Below are 23,222 nucleotides of genomic sequence, written 5' to 3'. Positions count from 1 at the left end.
CCCGGAGCCATCTGTCCAGGGCAGATCCCCGACTCGGGAGCCTTCCTGCCTTTCCTACGTGTCCCCAGGACGCCACCAATAAATTGGCGCTGCAGGGCTAAAAATAACAGCATCTGATCGCACCTCCATATATCCATGGCAACATGGGCTGCAGCCTTTTCCTGCCGGCTCCAGTGTCTGACACTCGGCTCAGGCGCTAGGCCCTGGTGAAATCAGCGGCCTCCCCGGCTACCCACCACCCGCTCTGGGAGGGCGCTGGGAGTCGTGCTGGCCCATGACTACGGCCAGCTCAGCTCCGATGGCCCTGTGACCAGCCGGGCTGGGGACCCTCAGACTCACGTGTGGCCCCCGGGGTCCCCAAGCCTGAAGCTTTTAAATGAGCATCCTCATTTCTGGGGAAAACACGACGGATAAAGGAAGGACTAAAATCCGTTGTCACTTTAGACTTCCAAGCATTTCCCAACAGGGATTCAAAGCGGCTTCTTGAGGAGGGAACGCACACCTCAAAGGGACACTCCTCTTGGACGGGACACCCCAGCCTGGGCCCTGGTGTCTATCCAGGGTTTAAGCTGCACTCGCCAGCGTCGTTCTTTCCAACCCCCGGCCTGTGCCTCCAATCCTCTGACACAAGCTCCCCTAGGCTGCTAGGTAGAGAAACACCCAAGAGATTGGAGTGAAGCGAGGAGGCAGTTTGCTTGTTTCTGAATGAGGGTCATCATGCCCTGAGGCAGGAGGATGCAGGAAGTGGCCCACAGAGAGGAGCCTGCCAGCCGGCACGTGCGTGGACTTGGGAATGGACTTGTCTATACCTGTGTCTGGAGAATAGGTGGGGAGGGGCGGTGAAGCCCTTTGGGCAGGCCTGGACTAGGCTGAAGGAATCAACACTATGAACAAATCCAAAATGAGATGAGGTTCTCATCAAAATGCATCCCGGCCGGGAGGTGACTGCTGGCCATCGCCCTTTGGGGAATAAACTGGCCCATGATTTGGCTCAAACCCGGGATTTGCAAGAAGGGGGAGATAAACCGTACTACTGCTGTGTTCTGCCTCTCCCACCCCCCTCTACCCTTACCCCGATTCCTGTTTTCTTTTAAGAAGCCCTTAAATGTGTATGCATTTACCTGATCGTTTTTTTTAGAACAGCTGATGACACCGCCCCCCCCACCCCAGGGAAATCCTAGCTCCTGGGGAGTGAAGGGGAAAAGGTTTTACAGGACCATCACTTTCAGCCCGGCAGCAAAACAAAGCGCCAACCAAGGTCCTAAAACATGAAGCCTTCCTGCCTTTTGGCCAAAGGCTTCTTGGAGCTAAGGTTCCTAAGAGAGGAACTCTGAAGGCCCCCTGAGGGTGGAAGCCCTTATCTTGAGGGTCCCTCATGTCTGCCTCTCCCATCTCCAAGACGTTTCCCTTCCCAGCCTAAATGCAGTCATTTGGGTTAGTTAACAGGCAGAACTGGCCAGGAAGCACTGCTGGAATCCTGGTGGACCCTCCAGGCTGTCGGAGGTGGTAAATGAGCCAGGTGTCCCCAGAGACATCCATAAACATGACCCACGCACGCACGCACGCCCGGGCGGGATAGGATAATGTCAGGGTCAGCTTTGGAGCTGTGGTCCCACCTGGGCTGGCCAGGTATGTATGTGGCGTGCAGAGCGATGAACTAAGGGATCTCCTGAGACACATGTGAGATGAAGTCTGTGAAGGTGCCCAGCCCAAGCCATGTATGCCAGGTGGGTGGGGGGGTGATTCCCCGCTTCGCCGCTTCGCCGCTTCGTGGAGGAACATCTTTTACTTCCCTTCCTGCCTGGTTTTCCTGTCCTGCCGAGGACACCGGTTTGTTAGGCAAGCGCGCCCTCTACTGGAGACACAAGGGAATGGTTTGAAATCCAACAGCTGGCTGAGGTGGAGGTGACATTACATTCCTTCCTCCCTGACACCTCCCCCACTCCCTTCGCAGGTGTACCGCCTCCTTCATAAAGGTTTCCCCACCTGCCGGGTAGAGTTCTTCTCTCTCGTGTGAAGTCGGTTAGCACTTTGCCTGGTGCTCACCTCCCCACTCCTGTGACAGCTCTTGATGTCTCTGGGCGTCCTGACCTAGAGGCACTCACTCACGATCCCTCGAGACGTTTATGACTGAAGCTTCATCTATCTCTGAGTCCCCTGTCTCGCCCGTCACCTTGCATATACAGGCCTCCAGTAACTGTTTGCTGAACGACTGAATGAATGTATAAACTTCTGAACTTGCCAAGAGGGGCCCAGCCAGGGCCCACCCCCTCCCGAATCCCTGATGTGATGCTGTCTCCCCAACAGGACCCCCCATCATCTCCAGCACCCAGACCCAGCACGCCCTCCACGGGGAGAAGGGCCAAATCAAGTGCTTCATCCGGAGCACGCCGCCACCCGACCGCATCGTGAGTGCCCCGGGGCGAGCAGGGAGGGCCAGTGGCACGGCCCCCAGGCTGGGCAGCCTGGTGGGTCATCTGTGCCTGCAGCCGCTCCACCATCCGGCTGGTCAGTCTTGCCTCTGCACAGCCTTTCCCCGTCGGGGAAAACTATTCCTGCCTTGTGTCTCTTGGAAAGGCATCACGAAGACAAAAATCACGGGCAGTCTCCTTTCTCAGGACAGGCTGTGCTCCTCGCCTGCGGGTATATTTAACTCTTCTCTGCCTCTCAGCTGTGTGCCAACACAAACGGTTCCGACCAAATTCTGCATCTTGGGGGCAGAGGGCAAGTGAGGGCAGCAGAAGGGAAAAAATGATTTCTTACCTTTCCTGGGTTCAAGGCCAGCCTTTAGCAAAGTTGCAAATAGGATGCAGCTTAGAGTCAGCAGACCTCTCTCTGCGCCTCCACAGCCCTCCTCTGCTTCGATGCCCGTGGAGAGTGCTGCCCCAGTTAGCAAGTTTCCCCTCTGAAAGCGTCACTCCCTTCTCCCCGCCCCTCCCCGCAGTGCAGCTTGGGCCGCCTGACTGGCTCACACGTAGCCCTCCCAGGTATTTGCATTTGTAGAAGTGGGGGTCTCCCACCCAGGTTCCGCTGACACTGGTAGAAGCTGGGGCGGGAAAACAGAGAGAGGTGAGCATCTCCCCGCACTGTTGGGTGTCGGGGGAGGGGTGGAGACACTGTTGTCTGCAAGCCCAGTGCCCAGGCGGTCCTGCCAAAAGGCCGCCCAGGTCAAGTTCACAGGGCAGTCTCACCTTTCCCCAGGGCGGCAGCACCTGGAGGGGCGTGGGAGGCACACGCCAACAGCTAAGGTGTCACCCTGTAGATGAAGGCCTCGTTAGAGCACTGGTGCGTTACACACTTCCTCAGGCATTCAGTTCATTCACCGTCTGAGTCACACAAAAAGGGCAAGGGTCCACGCGTAGAACTAATGCCTACGCCTCCCTCTTCCCTTCACTCTAATCTTTTTAAAGTGTAAGTGTAACACGTGCTGGTGTCGATAATATCCTGTTCACTACTGAGCATATTCACACTGTCTTCCTCTTCGTGGAAATGGAACTCTAGGCCAGGGGTTCTCAACCTGGGTGGTTCTGCCCCCAGGGGACATTTGGCGACACCTGGAGACATTGTAGGGTGCAGCTAAACACCCCACAGAGCCCAGGGCAACACGGTGGGGCAGGCGGTGACAGTGTACAGGAAAGGGCTCTGAGAAGAGGTAAACGCTCACCGGCCGAAACCAAGCTGCACTAAGGTTCTCACAAACGCAGCTCTCTCAGAGCGTAACGTCTGTACAAAGACATGCACAAAGTAACCAAACCAGACTCAGTCAGCCTGGGGCTGGCCTTCACCACCATCTGTCAGGGGCCCCAGCTGACGGAGGGGCTCCCATCGCCGCCCCAGAGCCCCTGCTTGCCTGGGAATATGTTCCAGCAAAAAGCCGCGTAAGGCCCCGTGTCGATGGAAATACCCTCTGAGGTGGCCCAGCCTCTGTGTGTGTACGTGTGTGTGCGACGTGTGGGGCGGTAGGTGTACCCGTGTCGTGATGTGTGTGTGCGCACACGTGTCTGTGCTGTGTGTTGTGACGTGGGTGTACTTGCGTGTGCACGTATTGGCACTGTGGGTGGGACGGTAGGTGTACCCGTGATGTGACGTGTGTTTGCGGGCACTGTGCTGTGCGCACACGTGTTGTGGTGTGTGTTTGCGGGTGCTGTGCTGTGCGCACACGTGTTGTGGCGTGCGCGTCGACCTGTGCCGTGTGGCGGTGAACGTGAGCGCGGGCCTGGCAGCGTCCGCCCGGGAGCAGGGAGGCGGCACGGTGGTCCTGGCGGGGCGGCTCTGGCAGGATGTCCTCCTAATTCTGCGCACCTGGGCAGGCCTGGTCCTGGAAGGAGAACGTGCTGGAGTCGGGGACGTCGGGCCGCTACACGGTGGAGACGGTCAGCACCGAGGAGGGCGTCATCTCCACGCTGACCATCAGCAGCATCGTGCGGGCCGACTTCCAGACCATCTACAACTGCACCGCCTGGAACAGCTTCGGCTCCGACACGGAGATCATCCGGCTCAAGGAGCAAGGTGGGGCTCCCCGCGAGGGCAGGGCCCCAGGCAAGGTCCTCCGGGGCCCTGGGGGGGACAGAGCGCCTACACTTGCGGGCGGGTAGGAGGCCCTTCCTCACCTGCCACGCAGCCGCTGCCGGTCAGCCAGGCCCCCCGAGCCCAAGGGCACTGGCCTGCACCAGAGCAAGAAGGAGGACAGCTGCCCAGGTGCTGGCCCCTCCGCAGGCGCCGCGTTGCCTAAAGGCCCTGGCTTCCCTGCTCTCAGCAGTTCCCTGGGGCCCTTTGGGGGCATGATCTCTGAGCAGTGTCCCCACGGGGATGCACCAGGATGGGCGTATTAGGGAACCTGGCCCAGCCCGTTAAGACAACAGGCCAGTCCAGTTGCCCCAAACCCGAGGGTGCCCATGCTAAGCTAAGGAGTGGCACTTGAGCTGTCCAATCCCTGGTGTGTAGGGGACTGGCCTCAGGCTGCCTGCAGCTCCCCATGGGGACACAGGAGACACTTGGAGCGCTGTGCTCTGAAGGAGACCCCGGCCAGCAGGGCAGCGCCGGGCAGAAGGGCTCAGAGCTCGGAAGGACTCAGGCTCGGAGGGCGGGGGGCCTCAGAGGGGCATGGAGGGGGTTCCAGAGAAGTGAGGCAGCCAGCCAGTGGCACACCAGGTCCTGAGATGGGCTGCAGATCTAGCCCCTTGGCCAGCGGGGTTAGTCCAAGACAGACAGGAACGGTCCAGGGGGCCTCGGCCCTGGCAGTCTCCGACCCCTCCAAGCTTAAGGCCCACCCACAGGCTGTCAGGCCTTGGAAGAGATTCTGGGCCAAGCAGGTGGTCTCAGCTGGGCCCCTGGGGCCGCAGTGCTGCCCTGTGGATCACGCATTGCTCCCAACACCTCTTCCCTAATAAGTGCTGCTTTGCTAATGCTTTGCACATAATTTGCATAATATCATCCACACGTCATCCCAACCCTCCTGGTCCACTGTTGCCTCCCCTCCGTGTCTTCCCCTCAGCGCCCCACCCCTCTACCCACCCCTTAGTGTTCTCACCCCCCCTCCTCAGAGCCAAATCCCACCCCAGCCTTGACCTCTCTCTCTGGTCCCACCCGTCTGGAGTCCCTAAGTCAGTCTGAACGAACTCCGGGTTCAGTTCGGCCAGCCCGGATCTGTGGGGCATCCTGGAGATGTGATGCAGGAGGGAGCCCCCGACCACCCCAGACCCTCCAGAGGGCCGCCCCGCCCCCATTCCCACCCCACCCTGGCCAGCCAGACCCTGGCTGTGGACTCTTGCTTTATTTCCAAACAGGTTCGGAAATGAAGTCGGGAGCCGGGCTGGAAGCAGGTACGAAGGAGACATGAGACTCCCCGGGATGGGGGAAGGGGCTGCTGGGCTAGAGGGGGAGGAAGCCCAAAGTGTGGGTCGGGAGGCCAGGGCAGCCGCTAACTTCTCTGCCCTCCCCCATCTTGAGACTTTAGTGCAGTCAGAGCAGCAGGGAGAGAGCCTCCAGGCAGCACGGGTCTAGAGACCCCGAGACCTGTCTCGCTGTTGCTGCCCCCCCGCCCCCCCACCCCCGCAGGCTCCTGGCAGCCCAGGGCACTTGCTCCTCCCCCGTCTTTCCTCCCACCCCTCCTCTTCTGAAGCCCTGACTCCTCCCCCTGGGGTCAGCTCCCCCCCACCTGACTCCGCTTCTCACCATCACCACCAGCTTGGCCATCGCTTCCAAGAACACCTGGGCCGCCCAGCCCGGCTATGGCCGGCGTAATCCATGCTGACCCCGTGCTTTCTGCTGGCTGCCTCCTTCCCGCACTCCTGCATTCCCCGTGGAGCTGTCATCTCACCACTGGGCTGAGGCCGCTGGGCAGTGCCTCTCTCCCCGGGAACTCGGCAGCAAAAGGGGTCACCAGGCTCCCTGGGTTGAGTTGCTCTCTCTTGGGACCCCACAGGAGACAACTGCCCCCCACCCTCCAGGGAGAAACCCAGAAAAGAGAATCAGGACATGGCAAGCCAGACCCTACAGGGTCGGCAAAGGCCATGACGAAGATGAGGGGTCCCCTGCCCTAGTTCTCCCGCCACACCGGCCCAGGAGGCGCTTCAGCAAGTCCCTGGTGGGTCCCGCTCAGCCCCTCCCCTCTGGGCGGACGGCCCCTTAAAGAGCAACAGGCCGGGCACAGGCCAGCTCAAGGCGGGCACACAATATCAACTCCCGCTGTGTTCTCCCTGACGCCCCTCAGGGCCACTCCTGGTGCAGAGCTGGTGTCACCCTCTGTCTCCATCTCTTCTGTGCCTGCACCCTGGGCCCCCCGCCCAGGACCCTCTCCCTCTGCCCCCGCCCACGCACTCAGGACAGTCCTCCAGATAAGATGGCTACCACCACGACCCCCCGGCTGTTAACAACTTAAGGAAATGTGGACGCCAGAGGCATAGCTGCCTTAGATACCGCTTCCCTCGTTCTCTGGTTTCACAGACCTTGAGGCCCAGAGAGGTTAAGGACCCTTCCACCGTCATCCTTTGGCTCTGAGCTCAGCTGAGACAAGACCCGAGTTTTCCAAGGAAATGCCCTAGGAATCTCGGAGAAACTGAATTCAACTCAAATCAATAAAATTCAAAAGCATGGAAGCAACGAACTTCCAACGCGGCTTTCCTTTCCTAGAGGAATTCAAACCTAGAGACAGGGCCGTCTCACTGTCAGAGCAAGCTCGCAGGGCTGGCGAGGTCAGGTCCATTGTCTCTCCCCTGACTGTTGAGACCAGCCCAAACGCCTCCCATTTTCAGTCCCCGAGTGTTTGTCGCACCCACCTCCTCCCCGTCGCCTCCCCTGCACCCCCTACAGGGGTCTCGGGCTCCAGTAGGCAGGTGATGAATGCACCAGTGTGCCAATCCTGGGCTGGAAGGAGAGCCCCAGCCTGACGGCCAACACTGCCAACCGTTGGACACGCGCTCCTTCCGGGAGAGGGACCACACCCCCTCCCAGCAGCGTCTCCAGGGGCCAGGGTCTGCGGGGTTCTTCCTTTCTTTTGCTTTTTAAAGAAAACGACAGCGAGAGGCGAGAGGCCAACCTCCAGCTCAGGACAGATACCTGGAGTCCCCAGTCATCCACACTGAGAGCGTGGGGTAGGGGCAGCAGCTGAGTCTCAAAAAGGGACTTTCTTATCCTTGTATCTGCTGCGGTCCTCCTTCCCACACAGACACGAGGGCAAAGGCTGGGATCGGTTTGGGTACCAGGCTCTGTCCCAGCCTTTACCTGCCTGCATTCACCCATCTAAACCCCAGACGCGCCCCTGAGGCAGGCACTGTAATTATCCTATTTTACAGGTAAAGAAAAGAGAGGGTAAAGTACATTGCTCTGGGCTGTACAGAGGACGTGAGATTTGTAGGATGCCATGGGATGCAGTGTGCGGAGCTGGGCAGGATGAGGGGGGCGGATAAGAGGAGACGTGGATTTGCACTGGCTCTACTGTAGCTGTGTGTCCTTAACCAAGTCACTTGACATCCCTGGACCTCAAGGTTTCCATCTGTAAATGGGAGGCTTGGACTCTCTGAGCCCTAAGCTCTCCTGCCCCTGCATTCTCTAGTTCTAACCCCCCATGGACTACTCAGGGCCCCACGTCATATGCTCAGGCCCCCTCTGCAGACACAGAAGGGTCAGGACTGTCTGGAAGAGCGCCCACCCCAGCCTAACATCACCCTCCCCACCTCCATCTCTACTTGGCTAGGGCAGGAGACAGAGTACAGGAACTCAGCAGGGAGGGAAGCTTTGCCTAGCTGGAGTTCCAGGTGCCTCTCTGGCGGGGTGGGGTGCCGGGATTCCTGCCCAGAGGACTGGCCCAGGAGAGGAGGGGGCAGGACTGGGCATCTCTCCTTAAAGAGGTGGGGGGAAGGACTTCCCTGGCGGTCCAGTGGTTAGGACTCCGCGCTTCCACTGCAGGGGGCACAGGTTCGATCCCTGGTTGGGGAAGTGCATGCCATGCAGCGCGACCAAAAAAAAAGAAAAAGAGGTGGAGGGAGCTGTGATCCTGCCCTCCGGCCCCTACGACGTGGCCCCTGGCTGTTACCACCTGTGATGCCCAGGTCCGGAGGGGAAGCTGCCTCAGACCTGAAAACTCTCTAAAAGCTGCTTGTCCATTGTCCACCCTCTGCACCTGGGAAAGGGAAGAGAAGGAAAAAGCGAAGCGAACAAACAGCGGCAGTGACCCTGGTCATTTTCCAAAGAAAAGCCAGGACTTAACGACTCTCCTGGTGTATCACCTCGGAGAGCTCAGCGTACCAGCCTTGCCTCTCACCTCCCACGCTCCCCTCCCCTCCCTGTGTCTGCGTGCCTCTCTGCCCCCACCACTGCTGCCATCTTTCCCAGGTCTGCCCGCCCTCTCCGCCACACCGTGTCCCGCCCGAGCTGACCCCTGTTGGACTGTGCCCGCGCCTGCGCAGGCCCCTGTGGCCTTTCCCAGGAGTGCCCACGTGCCGTGGTCTGGCCCCAGCTCGGCAGGGGCTGTGCCCGAGGAACTGGGTGAGATCTGGGGGGAGAGAGCGGGCTGCCCCAGCTCCCTCATCAGCCTGCTTGCTTCTCTCCCACAGAGGCTGTGCCGATGGCCGTCATCATCGGGGTGGCCGTAGGAGCTGGCGTGGCCTTCCTCGTCCTTCTGGCAACCATTGTGGCCTTCTGCTGTGCCCGCTCCCAGAGAAGTACGGGAGGGAGACCCGGGAGCTCAGGGAGGGGGGCAGAGAAAAAGGCCAGCTTAGACTGCCCCGGAGTAAAAGCAGGAGTACAGCGAGCAGGGCCCTACCAGTGCTGTGAGCTGTTGGGGCAGGGACGGGCCTCCCGCATCTTTTCACAGGCGACGCTTTGCTCGGCATCTGCTGCAGAGCGGGCGCTCCACTGCGGCTGAGCTGGACGGAAGTGAACTTCATGCACCTCAGACTGAACATACACAGCACTCTCCAGCCATCGGGAGCTGTACTGAAACCCGGGGGTGGGGGGGTGGGGGAGGTGACCTTTGCCCTCCAAGATCTGCTAGTCGAACCAGAAAAGCAGGTCACCCACACAGGAAAAAAAAAAGGGGGTTCAGGGAATTGCTTTGGGGGGACTCCTAAAGGTCTTTTAGTTGTTAGCCATAAAATGCTGGGGTTGCGCTTTTTTTTTTTTAACATCTTTTTGGAGTATAATTGCTTTACAAAGGTGTGTTAGTTTCTGCTGTATAACAAAGTGAATCAGCTATACATATACATATGTTCCCATATCTCTTCTCTCTTGCGTCTCCCTCCCTCCCACCCTCCCTATCCCACCCCTCTAGGTGGTCACAAAGCACCTAGCTGATCTCCCTGTGCTATGCGGCCGCTTCCCACTAGCTAACTACCTTACGTTTGGTAGTGTATATATGTCCATGCCTCTCTCTCGCTTTGTCACAGCTTACCCTTCCCCCTCCCCATATCCTCAAGTCCCTTCTCTAGTAGGTCTGTGTCTTTATTCCCGTCTTACCCCTAGGTTCTTCATGACCTTTTTTTTTTCTTAGATTCCATATATATGTGTTAGCGTACGGTATTTGTTTTTCTCTTTCTGACTTACTTCACTCTGTATGACAGTCTCTAGGTCCATCCACCTCACTATAAATAACTCAGTTTTGTTCCTTTTTATGGCTGAGTAATATTCCGTTGTATATATGTGCCACGTCCTCTTTATGCATTCATCTGTTGATGGACACCTAGGTTGCTTCCATGTCCTGGCTATTGTAAACAGAGCTGCAGTGATGCACTCTTCACTCGTGTGTGCCTGGAGTCTCCGTCCTGGGCGTAGCTCTGAAGTTACGTGTGCTAGACAGACACGTGGAAGGGTAAATGGGATGGTGGAGACGGTGGGAACAATAGAGACTGTCTTGTGGCCCCGCCTCTTCCACCCCGTGACCCTGGGCAAGCCACAGCCACTCCAGGCCTCGGTTCTGTCCTGTGTAATAGCAAGGGGTCGGCTGATGTGACTTTCAGGGCCCTACCCGGCTCTGACATTCTATGAGCGGAAGGCACAAAAAGAATAATCAGGGTAAGCCTGCTCCCTCCTCTGCTTGGCAGCCTTCACGTGTTGAAAGAAAGTCGCCTGTGTCCTCCCCTCCAAGCTGAGCAGCCTTGCTCTCTTGAGGGCCCCCCGTGATGCGGTCTCAGGCCCTCCCTCACCACCCGCTCAGTGGACATCATGGGGGAGCATATTTCAGCAGGAGTTTTCTAACAGAGCTCTCCAGGTATAAATCGGCTTCTTCCTCTAGAAGCCGTAAGCTCTCCATTACGGAAGCTGGACCACTAGTGCAGGGACGTTTCTGCTTTGGGTGGGAGGTTGACCATGGGATCTCAAGGTCCTTTCTAACAGATGTGTGATTCTCTGAACAGAGAGATCAGAGCCCGGTAGAGTAGGTCAGGGAAGACTTCTAGAAGGAGGTGAGAACTTAGTAGGATGACCAGGTGGCCGAATGGTTGGGGATGACCACCCACGCCACGGGAGAGGCAGGGAAAGGCTGAGGGTCGTGCAACCAGGAGCCAGCAGAGAAAGTACTCTGAGGTCCCAACAGCCCACGGCACGTCCAGACAGGTTCTATTACCAGGTGGGCCCTGAAACTGCTGAGTTCAGGGGCTGGAGGGGAGGGGAGAGCTTGACATCTCAGGCCCTAATGCCTGAGATGACAACTGATTCTGTCGTCTACACTTTCCTATTTTATGGCCAGATCTCAAAGGTGTCGTGTCAGCCAGGAATGACATCCGGGTGGAGATTGTCCACAAGGAGCCTGCCTCTGGCCGGGAGGCTGAGGAACAGCCCACCATCAAGCAGCTGATGGTGAGAATGTCATCTTATCCCCGCCCCACCCCGACCTCTGCGCCCTGAAGCTCCCAGAACCAGAGGCTTCCTGATGCTCTAGATGCTCCTGACAAGCAAAGCATCAGGCAAGATGTGCTTCCCCCCCCGTAACAGGCCAGGCACCTCCAGGCAGACCTAGGAGACACTGGGGGTTGGGTTCCAGCCTGCAATAAAGCTAGTCACGTGGAATTTTTGGTTTCCAGTACATGCAGAAGTTATGTTTATCCTATGTACTGTAGTCTATGAAGTGTGCAATAGCATTATGTCTTTAAAAAGGTACCTATCTTAATTAAAAAATACATTATTGCTAAAAACTGGTAACCATCATCTGAGCCTTCAGTGAATAGTAACATCAAAGATCACTGATCACAGGTCCAGTGGTTAAGACTCCGCGCTTCCACTGCAGGGGGTGCGGGATCCCATGTGCTGTGAGGCGTGGCCAAAAAGAAAAAAAAAAAAAGATCACTGATCACAGATCCCCATAACAAAGATGATAAGAATGACAAAGTCTTAAATTCTCAAGAATGACCAAAATGTGACACAGAGACACAAAGTGAGCAGCAGATGCTCTTGGAAAAATGGTGCCAAAGGACTTGTCCTCTGCAGGGTTGCCACAAGCCTTGGATTTATAAAAACTGAGATATTTGTGAAGCGCAATAAAACGAAGCGTGCTCGTATTCTCAGCCAACAAAGATTTATTGTGTGTCTACTATATTGTGCTTGGGGTTCTCGGAGACTCAAAGGCATCTAAGATGCAGTCCCAGCTTTCAAGGGACCCATTGTCCAGTAGGGAGAGAAGATGTGCATAATTGCCATAAGATGTTGTGACATAACATATAATCCTCCACACATAGATATTATCAACATCCAGTACATGCCCTGCTCCCCCCATCTCCCCAGAAGTCTGCAACAAGCATAGGTTCCTCTTCGGGGACTGGATGGCTTTAAACTCATAATTTCTCCAGCAACCCCAAGGCCGCTTCTCCTCCCGAGCCCCCTCGATGGACCGTCACCCATCCATCTGTCCAAACAAAATCCCGGAAAACTCTGCTAGAAAACTCCGGTGCCTACTGTGTCACAGTTATAATATGTTGGAGTAGCAGCTGCAAGCAGGTCGGTCAAGAGCATGGGCCTCTCTGTGCTTCAGTCTCCTCTTCTAGGATAGGATGAAGGTCATGGTACATGGGGTCGGGGTGAGGGCTCAGTGGATGAACCCCTGAAGAGGCTGGAGCCAGTGGAACACAGTGAGGGCTCAAGGAACGGTCGCTATTTGCTTTGCTGTGAAATCACCTGTTTCCTTATCTGTCTCCACTAGACGGTGAGCAAGCTGCCTTACTCATCCCTGTGTCCCCAGAGCCTTCCACGGTCCCTGGCAGTTGCTCACCAACGTTTAGTGAATTGAAATGACGTTTTCTCTGCTGCTCGTCTTCTATCCAGTTGATTTTCAGGTCCCGACAATTCCACTTCAGAATCTTTTCAGAGCTGTGCCCCTGCCTCTTCTCCACTATAACTCCTAAGTGCAGGCCTCACCACGGCTCCCCTGATCCATGACAGCCTCCTCCCAAGTGGTCCCACATTCTAATCTTTCACCACTTTACTCTCCACCCTCCAGAGTCCCACAAAGGGTCCTTCTAAGATGCAAATCTGATCCTGTTACCGTCCTACTTAAAGACCCTCGGTGGCTCCAGACCTACCTGATATTCCAGCACCAGGCGGGTCATCAAGACCCTTCAGCAGGAAGCGGCTTCCGGCCTGTCCAGCCCCGTCTTCCTGCCAAATGCATCCAGCCCTCCAACACCCCAGAGAACTTGCAGTTCTCAGCCCTCGAGTCTTTTATACCTCGGAGGCTTCGCACTGCTGTTCCCTCGGCCTGTTGATTTTGTCTGTTGAATTTCACATTCTCCTTCGAGAGTCAGCTCAAATGTCACCTCCTCCACAATTTTCCAGGCTTGCCCCACCGTGGCTGGCAGAGCTATGCACTTCCTGGTGCTCTCCCCAAACACTCTGCATGTTCCTCTTTCATAGTGCATTTCTCTAATTACACGTCAGCCTCCCCAAGTATCCCAGCGTTCCTCAAAGACAAAGAGACAAATGTCTACTTCGCCCAGACCTAACATAGTGTCTGACACAGATGAACGGTCAGTCTTACAAGGGAGGGGACCACAGTCCAGACCTGGGCAGGAATGGACGTCTCTGTTGATGAGATTGATTGAGTCTAGTGTGAAAGTACCCACGCCTGTCCTTCATCCCCTGGGGACCTTGCATTCCCTCTCACTGGGATATTCTGACTGCCTCTGACTGTTTCCACACCATTCTCCAGTCCAGACCCTCAGGGAAGGGGGGGGGTCACTCAGTCGTCAGTTAAGAGTGGGAGATAAGAAGAACCCGCTGAGGGCTCCCCTTGGGGAGACCTTCGTCCAGCCACTCCCTTCACCCCCGGCACCGATACAGCCCCAACACTGAGGAGAGGCGGGCTGAGAAGCTGAATCTGGTGGAAGAGAAGAACTCAATCCAGATAGAGCCACAGCACTTACTGGAAAATGAAAAAAGCAGCATTAGTGGGGAAGTGACAGGATGGAAGCACGCTGGCTGATTCTGTGGGGCTCCAAAAAGAGATCAGGAAAGTGAGTCACAAGGGAGAAGACACAGCCCCGTTCTGAGAGTGGGTGGGAACCTGGCCCAGATCATGTCATGTGCAGAAGGGATACATGGGAAGAACATTCTGTGCCACAGGACAAGAACCACTGTGGCTGTTCACATTCATAATAACCCCACCGTGTGCCAAGCGTGCTTTACTTTTCACCTTAAGTCTAATTATTTTTTTAATTTCCAGTAGTTTAGCGCCTTGCCGCTTCATTCATTCATCCGACATAAACATAACAATTGTGACAGTCCTACTGTATGGCACGCGCCACGCCGGGCACCGGCCAATCAAAGAATGAATAAAACACAATTAAATATGATTCCACTCCGGAAGGATTTTGGTCGATGACCACAGTGTGTAAGGCGCTGCACCAGGTGTGCTGGAGAACCAAAGAGAAACAGGAAATGATCTTGTCCCCAGGCTCTCTGGCCTCTGTTCGGGAAGATAACTTCGAATAATCTAAGTCCTTGCTGTGAATGGCAGGTGAGGTCCTAGTTGCCAGCACCTCAGAGGTGGTTATTCACTGATTCCTTCTCAAGGCCGTCATGAAGCCTAGCCCCGCTGAGGAGCTGCGGGGCCCGGACCCCTGCCCAGAGGTTCTGCAGTTATTTATCTACAAGCCCAGCTCCCTGATGAGCACAGCTGTTCTGTAACGTCTCCTGACCTCTGTTTGCCTGGCCCTGAGCACAATGCCTGGCCTGAAGTCAATAAAGGCTCACTGAATTGAACCGAATCAAAGCAAGATCTCTGGAGGAGATAACCGTAGCCCACGGGAAGGAAGACGGTGGTGTGTCTTAGAGACCTGCCCTGCACCCACCCACCTCTGGGTCTCCGGCTCTCAGGAGGGGTGGGGCTAGGGGTCCAAGAACAACAGTGAGATCTGGAATCTCCTCCAGGCTCTTGTCACCTGCCTCCAGGGGCCAGGCAGTGAGAGGTGGCGGGGAGGGGAGGCACAGATGGCAAGCATCTTTTGAGTGCATTTCTCCGGCTTTTCCTTGGGGGAAGTGGACGATTAGCCCACCTCCTACCCACTGAGCAGCGATTTCTGGGTTGTAGATGGACCGGGGTGAATTCCAGCAAGACTCAGTCCTGAAGCAGCTGGAGGTGCTCAAAGAAGAGGAGAAGGAGTTTCAGAACCTGAAGGTAAGAAGGGCCCTGGGTTACGACACGCCTGGTCTTCAGCTCTGATGACCCAGGCCCCAGATCCAGGCACAGATAGAAGGGACAGTCCCCCACAAAGCCACCTGCTCTCTCGCCCCAACACCAAGGGGCTGAGAGAGTTAAGGTTGAGCTCTCACGGTTCTCCCCTCCCACGACCTCTTCACCAATAACGTTTTTAATACCGTTTCCAAGTTCCGGACTAAAACAAAAAACAATGAAAGCCTGGCTTTCACATGGCCTTGAGCTGCCCTGAAATAACAAAACGTACCGGTCAAGACCCCACTTGAACACCTGCCAGCATCCTGCCCAGGCTGACCCTCCCGACCGCCCCCACCAACGCCTCTACCGCTGTCCCCTTCCTCCTGTCTGTCCCTGGCCCTCCCCATGGACGGTGGGACTGGCTCCCGTCCGGTGCTGTGACGCCGCTCTCCCCCCGGCCCCCCAGGACCCTACCAATGGCTACTACAGCGTCAACACCTTCAAGGAGCACCACTCGACCCCCGCCATCTCGCTGTCCGGCTGCCAGCCGGACCTGCGCCCCGCGGGCAAGCAGCGAGTGCCCACGGGCATGTCCTTCACCAACATCTACAGCACGCTGAGCGGCCAGGGCCGCCTCTACGACTACGGGCAGAGGTTCGTGCTGGGCACGGGCAGCTCATCCATCGAGCTCTGTGAGCGGGAGTTCCAGCGGGGCTCGCTCAGCGACAGCAGCTCCTTCCTGGACACGCAGTGTGACAGCAGCGTCAGCAGCAGCGGCAAGCAGGACGGCTACGTGCAGTTCGATAAGGCGAGCAAGGCCTCGGCCTCCTCCTCCCACCATTCCCAGTCCTCTTCCCAGAACTCCGACCCCAGCCGGCCCCTGCAGCGGCGGATGCAGACTCACGTCTGAGGATCCCGGGCCGAGGGCGGGAGGGCCGGGGAGGGCGGGGCCTCGGCCTGGCTCTGCAGAGACTTTGCAGAGGACCCCGGAAGCAGCCGCCTCCACCACCCTCCTGGCAACCCCGATCAAGCACAAATGCGGGCCCAGCTGCCGGGCATCGGGGCGTGGAGGTGGGGACGTGGTCAGAGGATGCCGCTGAGCGCAGTGTGCTCCGTGCTGGCCGCCCTCGGCCCCCGGCCCTTTCCTGGCGGCCCCTCCTCTACCTGCCCCTCCCACAGGCTCCGGAGGCAGCTATAACTCTGCTTTCATGAAACTGCCGTCCACGCTCCGGGCTTCGGAGGAGCTCTGCCCCTTGCCGCCCGCAAGCCCTCCCCCGACTCCCACCGTGCCTGTGCTCCTGTACAGCCCCGGGGAGCAGGGCGTCAAGTGCTTGCCGGCACGGAGCTGCCCCAGAGACCTCAGCGCCCCCTGCCCCTCCTGGTCCAGACTCCAGAGGCTGAGAAGCCAGAACGGCCCTGGCTGACACACTGGCCCGGAGCCCACCCCCAGTTTGTTCGGTGTTTTGTGTCCATACCCTTACAGTTCTGTCCTTGGACTGGATGCCTCTCAACTCTGAGGTGGGACTGGCCCAATCAGAGACTGGTGTTTGGGAGGGAGGGGGAGGGAAGGAGGGGGGAACGTGACACTCGGGGATCCCTCGCCAGGCTGTGCGACTCAGAGCCTCCCCACGCGCCCCTGCTTCGTGTACTCCCCTCCTCCCCTCTGCACATTCGGAGTCAATATAAGGAGTGTGAGCTTCTCTGGTCAGGGTTCTTTAAACAGCCGTTGGAGAGACTGTGTCCCAGGATCTGTGGGGTTTGAGGGGACTAGGGGGCAGGCCTTTAAGGTGATGAGACTCACCTTCTCAGCTGAGCCTAGATTCACACAAGGAACCATGGTCCTGTCCTCAGTAAGGCTCCTGGGGCAAGAGAGAAAGCATATCTGCACCTCACTCCTGCCTGCCACCTGAGAATAAAGGTTAGGGGTCCTTCCTCCAACAGATGCGTTCTACTCTTTTGTTCCTGCAGAGTCACAGCAAGACCCCAAGAGCTCAGAGGATGCTTTGGGAACGCAGGGTTCCTTGCCCTGCTTTGATTTGGTTTTCCCAGACAGTGGAGAGCTCTGGTCATGGTGACAATAGGACCTATGGGCAGACTCCTCTCCTTGCAGATGTGCCCAACCCAGAGGGCACACGAAACCAACCACCTGACTCACGCCAAATACAGCTCAGGGGCAAAGGGGTCAGACTGCACATTGGAGGGGTCCTTCTAGGCCTTTCTCTCAGCAATATTCTGCAAGGGCGGCTCCCTCCGTTGGGGGTTCAGGGGAGGAGGCCCTCTTCAAAGAGCCTGTGCCACCAGGCAGCCCAACGCTCTGAGACTCAAATGATGTTCTACGAATGGCTCTGTTTGGGTGGAAAGCTTGACGTGGTGATGGCAGACAGGCTGGGGTGGATAAACAGGGCCAAGTTAGGATGCTACCTCTGCAAGTAGGATTCAGATAGAACTCTGGAGAACCCACACTGTCCCAAAGGTTGGAGATTCCTCCTCAGATTAAGACCCTTCTCCTCCAACCTTCCCTGGGAGTCCTCACCCACCATGGGAACCTTCATCACAAAAGCCTGTGCTTCTTTCCTCCACTGATGCCTTGGATGGCCCCAACCCACAGATGGTATACATAGCCTTAGCCTTCCTAGAGCCTCCACCCAGAGGATGTTTCTGCTTCCACCATATTTCCTATTGCTTCAAAACCCTCCACCTCCTTGGATATCTTCCTTTGCAGCACCCAAGCCTGAGGTAGTAGAAACTGATGAGAAATGTAAGTGTACATCCCAGCCCCACATCCTGCTCCTGGTACCATTTCTGGCCCAGCACAGATGCCTGTGGGCTCCAGGTTAATCTTGACAAGTTCTCTTCCTTCCCATACACGTTTTGCCTTTGCCAGCAAGGAGTAAGGCTCTAAGATCAGATGCAAAATGCCTTGGTGTGCTAGAATAAGGAAGAGGATGCCCTAAGAGGATCTGTCCATTCATTTCTCCTAGCCTTCCCCACCTTGGAGGTGGGCGGGACATCTCCTTCCTAAGCCTCACCACAGCCTACCTTGCCCCTCACCCCCTGCCCACATCCTCCCCCCGTCACACACAGCACTTATAATAGGATGGAGGTACCCATTCTTTCTTGGAACCCAAGGTTATGGCACAGAATAACCTGGAGAACAGGGAAGAAATCTGATCTCCTGGAGAACAGAACCCTCTTCTCCCTTGGGAGCCTCAGACACTCCCAGGGTGGGAACGTGGACATCACGGAAGATGGGGCTGCACAGTCAAGACTCGGCTACACGGGGCCCACTCCCTGAGCTCTCTCCGAGGCACAAACACAGCAAAGAATTGCCGAAAGGGTAGGAGATCACAAGTAAGGCCCTGGTGAAAGAGATGAACATAGGCAGGGGAAATCAGTAGGCTCTGGTGGCCTCTGGACCGTTGAGGCACTGAGAAGGATGCTGGACTGAGCAGTGTGCATCCTTAAACCCCTCTGACTCCATTTACTTCTCACGTAGGAGTGAGGGGACAAGAAAGCTGGTAAAGGGAAGTGTTAAAAAAAAAAAAAATTAAGGCAGTGGGAGGCCCTGAATTTCCTTGTAGGTGATTTCAAGTTAACTGAAATGAGTGCTTCACGTTTGTAATCATTTAATTCTCACAATTCTACCAAGTATTACCATTTTACAGACGAGGGAGTGAACTTAAAGAAGACCGGCCCAAGGTCACAGAGCTAACAAGTGACAGCACGAGATGTAAACATATGATTTCCTCTGTGAAATGTTTCCATTCTACAGTGCAAACCCAAGGCCACTTTCATCCTAGAATAAGATGAAAACGGCCGACGCTGAAGGCCATGAGCTGGGACCCACTCGGGGGCAGGCTGAGCAAGGACAGGCCACAGCTCCAGTAGGAAAACAGGACTGGCATCCTCCACCGCCACTCCCCAAATGACCTGGAAAGACCACAACTCCCTGGGAAAGCTCGTCTGTGTATCAAATCACCCCCACCCCTCCCAAGGCCAGGATCCAGTTTTCTGATAGCTTTACAATTCGTTACTGGCTCCGAGTCACTGGATGGGGGCCCAGTTTCTGACTCTCAGGCTCACTATCAGTCTGGGAAGGCCAGGGTTATTTCCATCACGTCTTCAACTTTCATGGAACAGGAAATGGTCTCATACAAAGCACTAGAGCACCACAGCAAATCCACCTCTGATGGAGACTACTGAAACAGTGCTCTAAAGGAATAGGCCTTGAAGCTGCCTTTGAGCTTCCGGAGTAGAGAGGAACAGGGGGAAATAACAGCAAATGTGAAGCAGCCCTTGGGAGATTTCTCAGAACAGGAGAAAAGAGCCAACAGGAATTCTGCTTCTCGCTTCCTATATGGGGGCGGCATACACGAGGCACCGTGGCCTTTGCTATTACGGGATCAGAACTGAAATCGCCAGGTACACACTCCAGGAGTCCCATCAGCCCTTCCCAGGTATTGTACTCTGTTTATGATGGCGCCAGGAAAAAAAGACGAGGGGGAGTCCTGTGATCAGTCTCTTCTCTAGTAAGTTTCCCTATAAAATCAACCCTTGATTAAAATAAAGGTATAAATATTTAAATAAAAACTATCCTAATTTGCATAGAGATTTTTATTTAAAATACCACTTGGGGTGCCTGCTTTAAAGAAACATGAATGTTTAGACATAAACTGATGACATCTCAACTAAATCTTGACGTTTACTTTCCCTTTAAAAAAGCCTTTTAGAAGCCTCTTATGGAAGCTGTTTTTAGGAGCTGTAACCACAGGCCAGCTTCAGCATTGAAACTACAAGTGATCTCTAAGAGTCACTGATAAAGCATTCCCTTGCTCTGACAGTTACTTCTTACACCCAGTAAGGCTGTAATCATCTTTTCCCCAACCCGCTATGTTTCCACCTTCCTAATTAGGTCATAAACTGGGAAAAAACAAGTAAGGATTTGTTTTCCTGGATGAATCCACTTGTGTTTTAGGGAGAGGACCGCCCACTCTTGCCCTCTCTAACTGCTGTTCTTCCTGGATCTGTCTCCTCTTTCTCTTTATCGGCAAAGTCTTGGACATACACGAAAGCTTTCGGACCACAGGCCCTGTGGTTTCATGCCTACCCCAGCCCTCATCTTTAAAAGGCCTTCTGTGAACACATGCCATTCACAGGATCCATTGTTGAGTTTTCCCAGGTGCCCATATCTGCCTGCCATTCCATGTTCCCAGAGCTCCTCTCTGGACCTCTGCTCGGCCCACCCACAGGGCCGGAACAGCCGCAAACCTCGGGCCAAAAGCCTCCCTTGAGCTCACTGATCAGGGAGCCCCGGTCACACAAAGGAATCTCCTTCCACTGCTTCTCAATCTATGACCCTTGGAAATATCTTGGAATGCTACGAGAACATTCATATAATGCTCCTTAATAGCTGTCTTCTTTGTGGTGAATCTAAAGTATTCATGTTCAAAGACAAGGTATGTGAAGTCTCAGGAAACAGGTCTTCTTAGGCAGAAGTGGGGTCTTATTCAATAGACCTTCTCTGAAATCTACTCCCCATTATGCAAGAGGAAAAGTGCTACTCAGGATAGGAGCTGAATATAGGGATTCATTCCCCCTGAATGGATTCATCTCCCCTCAACTAGGCAAAGAAAAGTTCAAGGGGACTGAGCTCAAGATACCACCGTCACCACCTTTGTAAAGAAATTAAAGGGCCACAGCCTTGCTGCCCAAGGACTAGAAAACAAATTCATGACACTAATGGGAGAAATATGGAATGAAGAAGGCATTAGAGATAAAGTGATACAGATAAGGATTCAGGACTTCTACAGCAGAATTTTCAGATGAGAATTTCCTGAGTTTTATTTAAAAGTTTCCCTAGCTCTCTTGCCATGGAGGGCTGCAAGTGGAACGGAAATCTACAGAGAAAAAGAACAGAACTGGAGAGAATCTCCCTACCGGACTTGCCCTCTTGTGATATTTTTCCTCAGGAGAGAAACACATTTTTAAGCAAGTGAAGACACTCCTTAAGTGTTAAAGTTGGTGATGTACATAAGTAGTGTTTTAGGAAACCTCAGAATAACAGCTTAGTTCAGTAATTCCAACTTCGACTCCCCTGGGGTGATTTCTCTGATTCACTCCGCCAGCTCCACCCTTCCAGTCTTGCAAGATTCTCCAGGGGAAACAGCGCCTCTGTTGAGGGGTGCAGTACTTTCAACTGGTCTTCCCCGGGAACCTGAAATCTGGCTCCCAAAGTTCAGTTTTCCTTAAAGACTTTTGTCAGATCCTCTGTGCTGACCCTCCTAGACAGGACTGTGGTCTTCCCAACCTGCTCCCAGCAATCCCTTTACTTTAAGAGGTGGAGCCCTCCAATACATTTGGGCTCCCCCCAAATCTGACATTTAATGAGACCCAAGGTTCATCTCCCCGCTTCATTTCCCGGGTGCAGGATCTCCACAAACTCTAACAAGAGAGGGAAGCTCCCTGAGGAAGAACTGGACAGGAAAACAGGCTATACCTACTGACATACACACACATAGATCCCTCCTCAAACTTTTAAGTTGGAAAGATTTCCTGGAACCACGTCTGGTACAAAACCATGGAAATGCTCAAAACTAACAACAAATAGTTTTCTGAAGCTATAATTAAGACATCAAAACGGTCAGATGGTTTAGCGGAGAGCTTACCAACCCTGAAGATGTACTTCTCAACTTTAGTTTAGGAACCTACCCTGGTATGCCGCATGCCATGGAAACGGGATAATGCCACCCAAGAAATCCCTTTCTCCAAAAACCCCTAAGAGCATCTGACTTCAACTTGAAAGCCACTGCCAGAGAGCAGTTTGAACTCACAGTTCTTTGTTGGATTCTGCAAAGCCTGCATTTGAGTCCTCTCACCAATGTCTTAACCTTCCTCTCCTTAGCTTGTGGGTGACTTGAAGACAAAGACTTTTCTGTAATTAGCCATACCTGGGCGTACGTTTGGCTCTTCAGATGGACCTCAGTTGTTCCATATGCTTTCCGGTATTTTCCATTATGCAAGGTAGCTTTCCAATCTAATATTTATGTCATACTTTACAGCCTACACAATGTTCTTCCAGACATATTCCCACTAGATCCTTAAAACTTCATTGTGAGACAGGCATGCGTAATCACTAGTTTACAGTTTACGTGGCAGAGCACGGTTGTGTATGCGCTTACACCTAACTGCCTCACGGACAGAACTGCTTCCGAGTTCAAACTTTTCGCAGGCTGGCCAGTCTCTGGGGTAAGGCAGTTGGATGTATTCATGTCCTCGGAAAGTGTAAATAAAACCCGAAGTGTTCAAAATTAAGACACGCCACTTGATGTGAATATAGAATATCATTTCAATGTGTTCCCGGGCTAGATAAAGACCTAAACTCTGTCTTGCCCAGCTAGGTGGTCGCGCTGGGAGTCCCGCGTCTTCTCCAGGCCTCTGTGGAGGAGAGAGATGGACCTCACAGTCTACACTGCACGGAGCAGATATCCTCCGATCCCTCCCAGTCCTAGTCTGTTTCACCCCCGCCCCTGCGATGAAGTCAACGTAAGTCACGTGACCGAGGCCCAGCGGGAGCTCAGAGGAGCCCAGGGAGACACCCGCTGGGAAAACCGCGGCTCCGCTGCAAACCCGGCAGACGGGCGAGGCCTCAGCGGCCGTTGCCAGGCCCGGAACCGGTTGCCAGGGAGGCGCCGGCCTCTCAGCGTGCCGAGAGGTTCCCGGGCGCTCCGCGCTGGAGCGCCGCTCTGAAGGGGCCAATCCCGCGCCCGCGCGGACGACGCATGCGCGTCCCCGCCTCCGCCCCCCCGCCCGCCGAAGAAAACCGCGCGTGCGCCTAATTAACGCGGCTCAAGGACTCCGGGGATTAGGTTGGGCTGTACACGCAGACTGAGTTGGAAGAGGTTCGTGAGATCATCCTGTAGTCTAGACGACCGAAGCAGTGGTTGCGGGTGCTTGTTAGAATTCCAGATTCCTGGGCCGTACCCGCAGCGGCCTGGGTGAGACCCGAGAATCTCCATTCTTAGATTATGCCCAGATAATTCCGGCAGAGGTGGTCCTCATTGGCTGGACCCTCCCTCTTGTTTCAAGGGATGTAGGAATTGGAGCAGAGACGTGGAGAAGTGATCAG

At 55.1% G+C, this 23,222-nt stretch overlaps 1 protein-coding gene across 4 annotated transcripts in view; it reads left to right on the top strand.

Annotated features, from left to right (window-relative positions):
* The window catches only part of KIRREL3 (kirre like nephrin family adhesion molecule 3), a 548,805-nt gene extending 526,388 nt beyond the window's left edge, over positions 1-22,417 (top strand). For 2 of the 4 annotated variants that reach the window (XM_004280470.3, XM_049712831.1), the window contains exons 12-18: positions 2,308-2,408; positions 4,311-4,509; positions 5,787-5,822; positions 9,054-9,161; positions 11,183-11,292; positions 15,014-15,100; positions 15,564-22,417. In XM_004280470.3, the coding sequence (XP_004280518.1) occupies positions 2,308-2,408; positions 4,311-4,509; positions 5,787-5,822; positions 9,054-9,161; positions 11,183-11,292; positions 15,014-15,100; positions 15,564-16,007 (1,085 nt within the window). In that variant the 3' untranslated portion in view covers positions 16,008-22,417. Of the gene's footprint in view, positions 1-2,307; positions 2,409-4,310; positions 4,510-5,786; positions 5,823-9,053; positions 9,162-11,182; positions 11,293-12,925; positions 13,022-15,013; positions 15,101-15,563 lie in introns of those variants that run through there. The other 2 variants (XM_033406954.2, XM_049712832.1) reach the window with 2 other exon arrangements.
* The last annotated feature ends 805 nt before the right edge of the window (positions 22,418-23,222 follow it).

Source organism: Orcinus orca, chromosome 8, assembly GCF_937001465.1.
Source record: "Orcinus orca chromosome 8, mOrcOrc1.1, whole genome shotgun sequence".
In the NCBI taxonomy this organism is placed as follows: Eukaryota; Metazoa; Chordata; class Mammalia; order Artiodactyla; family Delphinidae; genus Orcinus; species Orcinus orca.
This window is presented reverse-complemented; position numbering and strand designations above follow the sequence as displayed.